The sequence below is a fragment of the Gavialis gangeticus genome, unplaced genomic scaffold (genome assembly GCF_001723915.1).
Source record: "Gavialis gangeticus isolate Ggan-Ray unplaced genomic scaffold, GavGan_comp1, whole genome shotgun sequence".
NCBI lineage: Eukaryota > Metazoa > Chordata > Crocodylia > Gavialidae > Gavialis > Gavialis gangeticus.
In genome coordinates this window covers 76,570,581-76,577,136 of record NW_017729034.1, presented here as the reverse complement: position 1 = coordinate 76,577,136, position 6,556 = coordinate 76,570,581, and the positions used below count along the sequence as shown (strand labels likewise).

Genomic DNA, 6,556 nt, shown 5'->3' with positions numbered 1-6,556 from the left:
CCCTCCTTTCCATTGGGAGTAAGCCTCCTTTTTGGCAAGGAGACATTCCCGGATGTTTTTAGTGAGCCATGGAGGCTTATATGCTCTCCTGCCCCCTTTGACCCTCCTGGGGATTACCTTCCTCTGGGCTTGGAGGATCGTCTCCTTAAGGAGCGACCGCTCCCCTTGGACACCCAGCTCCCCTCCCCTGAGTCTTCAGCGCTTCCCCAACTATCCTCCTTAGCTCATTGGAGGATAGATAGATAGCTCCTCCTAGTTACATTATTCCTAACAATTTCATATACAAAAAGATGTAAGTAATTGTCCTTGCATTTGTATACCTTGCATTTTAGGGATGTAAAACTGGTCAGGCATATGTAGGCGTTGTGCAAGTTACTGAGGTTGTAAGAGTTGGTGTCCTCGTTACACTGAAGGGTCCCAATCTAGAACATGCAGTTAGTCATGCAGCCTACATTAGCCTGAGGTAAAAGGGGGGTTAAAAACATTTCAATGCAACACTAGGCAGAGCTAACTGTGTATGGTAACTGGCTCAGTACAGAGTTGTAAAGTGACAAGGCACTGAGACAATGATTTAGCATATGGTGCACAACTCCTGTAGTAGGGAATAGTCCAAGGCATAAAAAGTCCTCATTCGTTAGTTGATTTATGGGAGGGATTTAATTCATTCCCTCAGTCTCATCATCCAAGCCATTAATGTGTCTTTGACTGAGACCTAGGTGATAGCGAGGTAGCAAACTTTCTACCCAACTAACAGGGAGATGTTATTCTTAAGGTAAAGGAAAACCTGGAAGAAGGCAGAGAACATATCTACATCATTTGAAAGTTTGCCCTGTATTCTGTTATTCAGTTTTGCAACCTCATGGCCTTGTTGGATTCTTGTCCACTTCAAGGGCAGAAGTTGACAAGGAGGCTGCATTCCTTTTCTTTGGATATGGACCTGTCCACAACTATCCATTATTTCACTGCAAGAAATAACTGCTGTAACCCAAGACTACACCTTATAAAACCCATTTTGAAGATGCCAGCATGCAAGGAGGTAACTCCTCTCTCAAAAACTGTTTTGCATGCAGCCCAGTTTATATCCACATTCTTCAAAACATGCAGACCATTCTGTTGAAGCTTCACAAATAAATCGGATTGACATGAGAAGTCTTTAAATACTTTGGGTTCAAACCACCTCAGAGCTTCTTTTGAATTTAAGACACTCAAGCTATGAGGCTTTGTAACAGGTTAGCCCATCCACCTAAGAGAGAAGTCAGCCAGTCTGGCTGAGGAGCAGCAGCTGAGAGAAGACTACTAATGATGGAGTGGCACACTGGGAATTAAAAACCCAAGAAAGCAGAGCCACAGGAGCAGTGAAAAGCTGGAAGAAGCAATGGTGAACTGAACTATGTAGAAGACCAGACAGTTGTGAAGGTCAGAGCTCCCCATGTCCAGGACAGGACCAACAAGGTTTTGTTTATTTACTTTATTTATTTAGGACTGTTTATTGTGGGGGCCGGCTGATGGGCGGCACAGGAAGCAAAAACCAACCTGGAAAATACTCTAATGCCAAGGCCAGCTGAACAACTGCTCCAGGAGAGCAAGCCTGCAGAGGATATCCTATACTTTGAAATGAGCCCTTGGTTTGTCAGAACCTGGATTTCATGCTCTTTAGGTAAAGCTGAAAAGTAGCTTTGCTTTCCTCCCTTCAGGCAAAGAAGGAAAAACAAGGAACAGCCTTTAAACCTACTTGTTAAACAGTGTTGGAATGGAGGGTGGGCTGAAGACTGAGGAATTTTGGAGGGGTTTAGTTTGCCACGTTGGATACATTTGTTTATTATGCATAGGCATACAGATCTTTGGACTGCACATTTTCAATTAAATGAATAAGTCCTACACACATTAACATGCTATACTAAGGTCCCCTCTATAGGTGCAGGGAAATATGAGATTGGATCTAATGCATGATCTACACAATCACACATCCTGCCATGCCACATATGCATGGCAGGAGGTACAATTGTGGGATCACACATTAGATCCAACTGCACCTTCCTGCCAGTAAAGGGGGAGCCTGATCCCAGGCTACCGCTGCATTGGCAAGAAGCAGGCTCCCATGACTGGAAGTCCCTTTTGCTGAGGAGGCTCCCAACCACAGGGGCCAGGGGCAGCCAGGACACAAAGTCCTGTGCCTGACAGAGCTCTCAGTCCCAGCTGCGCCACACATGCAACCAGGACCAAGAGTCCTGCACATCACTTGCCACAGCTTGGACTCAAAGTCCCATCAGGTCTAGGACTCTTGGTCCCAGCTGTGTGTGGTGCAACCAGGACTGAGAGCCCTATCAGGTGTAAGGATTCTCTGTCCCAGCTATGCCCCATAGCAGCTGGTGCAGAGAGCCCCATCAGCCCTCTCAACCCTAGCAGCTGTGAGGCGCTGTTGTGGTCTCCCAGCTGCAGGGATGCATGGCGCACCCTTGCAGCTAGGAGACTACACTGGCTGTGATCTCCAAGACCCGGAGATGTGTTGTGCTCCACAGCACCTGGGAGATCACAGCATCTGCCATCTCTCCACAGACTGCCGACATGTGCAAATTAAACCTGGATACAAACCAGCTATAAAATTATTACACATTCTCAAGCAATAACTTTATAGCTGGTTGGGCCTTTTTAAGGTTAGTTAATTTGCACGTGGAACCAGTCTAAACTTATTGTGCAGTTAACAAGGTGATTGCACAATAGATAAAACACGTAGAGGGGGCCTAAGTCATGTAAAATAAACCTGAGGTGAATGAACAGCTGGTTTCTGATATGGTGCTATGTGAGAGTTAAGTGGCAAAGAATTCAGATTTATGCTTTTTAGAGCATGCATATGCAACCCTTAAAAAATCATCTTCACGTGTCACAGAAAAACAAATATGCCCATGCCAATAGGGAACTTGAGCAGAACAGCGCTTGGGACAGAACACAGGGAAATAGTCATAGCATCATAGAAGAATCATAGAAGTAGTGTCGGAAGGGACCTTACAGATCTTCAAGTCCGACTCCCTGCCAGGGCAGGAGAAAAAAAAAAACTGGGCTCAAATGATCCCAGCTAGGTAGGCATCAAGCCTCCTCTTAAAGACCCCCAGGGTAGGAGCCAGCACCACTTCCCTTGGAAGTTGGTTCCAGATCCTAGCCCCCCTAACTGTGAAGTAGTTCTTACGGACGTCTAATCTAAACCTACTCTCCAACAACTTGTGGCCATTATTCCTTGTTATGCCAGGGGGCGCTAGGGGAAACAAGGTCTCTCCCAACCCCTTCTGGTCCCCCCTAGTGAGTTTATAGACTGTCACCAGGTCCCCCCCTCAGCCTTCTCTTGTGAAGGCTGAACAGGTTCAGACCCCGCAGTCTCTCATTGTAGGGTCTGCCCTGTAGTCCCCGGATCATGTGGGTGGCCCTTCTCTGGACCCTCTCAATGTTGCCCACATCCCTTATGATAGCGTGCCCCTACTAACAAGGATTCCACTAAATTAGAAAAAAATTCATTGTCATTTCACATAGGTGTACTGATTACTACTTGCTCCCTCCCATAAAGATCCTTTTGCTCAAAATCATTCTTTAAAAGTTATTAAATCCATTTCTCCCCCAATCTTCATCCCTTCCAGGGATTTCCCAAATTCCAAATCATATTTAAACTCATACTAATGCTAAGTTGCTCTTAATGGAACTGAACTAAAAAAGAAATGTACTCTGGATAGTAGGGGTGAACTCAGCAAGAATCAGTTGCTTTTCCAGATTGTTCTCAGTATTTATTAAGTACAAAATTCACCATTACAAATTATCAACATTTCAGCCCCAAACAGCCTCTTTCCAGGATCAAAGCCTTGATAACTTGTATTATGAAAGGCAATATTAAAGAGTCTGATTCTGAGAGAAATTTGCTAAAAATGAAAAATGTTCCTTCTCTTCATTATGAATCTGAATTTTGCAACCACTTCACACTGACCACCCCAAAACTTCAATGATTTACAGTTACACTGACTGTTAATGCCAGATATCAATAATAAGTGATTTTGGGAGTATTTGGATATCATCTCTCCCCAAAATACATGCATACATACATGCATACACAATTCATAACCCAACCAATAATATGCAAGTAAAATACCTCCAACAACATCTCACCTGTACAAGTGGTGGTTTCCAGCGTAGATTCTTCAGTGGAGCAGGAGTAAAATTAAAAGAGCCCGTGGGACGTTTCTTAAGGAGCAGTTTAACACCAGTAGGATTCTCCCGCAACTTTCCCACAAGGTTTTTAAGCTGCCATCCCACCTTTAAAAGAATAAAGCTCACCTGTTATGTGTGTTTCTCCATTAAAAATAAATTAAATTAAAAAAAATAAAAAAACTGAACCCATCCTTATCTTTTTGCCTTATCTTGTTTTAATTGTAAGCCAAGCTGAGCCTTTTCAGGGAGAGGGCAGCATACAAACAAATAAAATCGATAAACAATAAAGGATACAAGACTCAAAGTAACTTTTTTCCTCTTTACTGGGTCTCTTTTTTACAAATATATTAGTTTCAAGTGCCAATAGTTTAGTGATATCAGACTCCAGTCCTTCAAGGATTTATGCATCAGCTCAATATTAAGAATACAGGGAGTCCCACAGACATACCCTAATACCATGTCTATTTAAACCACTGAATTCAGTGGGACTATTCATGTGTAAAGCATGTAAAGTTAAGCACAAATGTAACTGTAAGACCTTCCTATGATAAAGGAGAATCCTGAATGCTCTCTATGATGCAAAGTACTTGACAAAATCATAATTTTTTTTTAATAAAAGGCTGTAGGCATGTTTTCTTAACATCTATACAGGTCTCTTATGCCCTAAATGAAATAGTTTTAATTGGATCATTTATTAAAATATTATAAGGCTAGATTGACAACAAATGCATGATAACAATCAAGGCCCACAAATATTTTAAGACAAAGAATAATTAAATGTTGAAATGCACCTTTTTAATTCCCATTCCATTTAGGATAAAACCACACACTGTCATTCACTTAGAGCTGAGGGAAGAGCATGTTCTAAAACAAACAAGGTTCAGGAAACAATTGGTAGGAGCACTGATGACTTACAACAGTCTGCCGATTAACCTGGATCACTTCATCACCAGCATGAATCTTCTGAGATCGATCAGCAGGAGACTATGGAAAGGAAAAGCAGCAACATATGTTTCAATAGGTTAATACATTGGTGTTATACTCGAGCTTGAAATTTCAGTCTAACAAGATTAACCAAAAATGTAATTAAATTCTGACATTCTTCTATATACACAGAAGCCCCAATTGACTAAGAGACTGGTAGCAAAGCAAACCATTTTTATTCTGGTTTGAACTCCAGGGAGAGTAACAGTGGAGCATATGGTGGGGACTTTGATCACCACAAAAGGGGGACTGGAGAGTATTACAGAAAAGGTCTCTCACCATCCGTTTTAGAGTGTACACACCCTGGTTCAGGAGAGGAGCCATGTATAAAAGAGGTTTCATGAATACTGTACACATAATAGTCCTAAACCCACAGAACGCTCAAGAATGGTGAAGAACCAGGTGAGGAAGCATGTAGGCAAATATTCCTCTGCTAAAATCTAAACACTTCTGGTGCTTGCTATTAATATGATTATACAGCAAAGGTACTGAGTATGCGAGGGTCTGAGGGGCCCTGGCCTAACTCAGAAAGAGGGCTGTCACTAGGGTGGCCATCATAGAGGACAGTCCGGTTGTCTTCTGTCCTCTATTGACATGAAACCCGACGCCTTTATGTTCTCTATTTTTCTCTTGAAGAGAAAAATAGAGGACATAAAGGTGCCGTGTTTCATGTCAACAGAGGAGTAGCAGAAAACCGGAACGTTCTCTACAATGGCCACCCTAGCTGTCACCTGAAATGCGTAAAACTTTCCACATGAACATCATCTTAGGCCCTGCCCCACAAAAATAAATGTCAGCGCCTATGTTATACAGTGACATAAACTTAAGAAAAAAATACATATGGGGCAATTGTGAAATTATTTGGGAATGGGAGATTCTTCCATGCTAAGGAAATCCAATCACTGGAGCTGGGATAAGCATGACTACGGCAGTAAAGTAGTACAGTAAAGTGCCACAAAGAGTTTCTAATCCCATACTATTTTATGTCCTTAATTGAAAACAGAACTACACTGAATTAAAAGGTTTTAGTAGAGAGAAGACAACCATAGAGGAGCTTAAAAATGGGTCAAAGATATATTATGTCTATAACTATGTGTATGTATACCTATACACATTAGGTATTCTTTACCATAGATTAAAAATTAATTCAACTATAACTACATTTAATTCATTTTTCCAATATAGTAAAAACACAGAATCATAGTTTCATAGTTTCTAGGGTCGGAAGGGACCTGAGAAGATCATCTAGTCCAACCCCCTGCCATGGCAGGAAAGAGTACTGGGGTTAAACGACCCCAGCAAGGTGTTCATCTAACCTCTTCTTAAAAACCCCCAGGGTAGGAGCCTGCACCACCTCCCTTGGAAGTTGGTTCCAGACCCTAGC

General features: G+C 42.2%; 1 protein-coding gene across 1 annotated transcript in view; it reads right to left on the bottom strand.

Annotated features, from left to right (window-relative positions):
- CNKSR3 (CNKSR family member 3) overlaps nucleotides 1-6,556 on the bottom strand; it is a gene marked incomplete at its 5' end in the record, with an annotated part of 70,296 nt that overhangs the window by 15,677 nt on the left and 48,063 nt on the right. Inside the window, 2 exons of the mRNA XM_019526744.1 lie at nucleotides 4,147-4,293; nucleotides 5,104-5,172. Of these exons, the coding sequence (XP_019382289.1) occupies nucleotides 4,147-4,293; nucleotides 5,104-5,172 (216 nt within the window). The remainder of the gene's footprint in view (nucleotides 1-4,146; nucleotides 4,294-5,103; nucleotides 5,173-6,556) is intronic.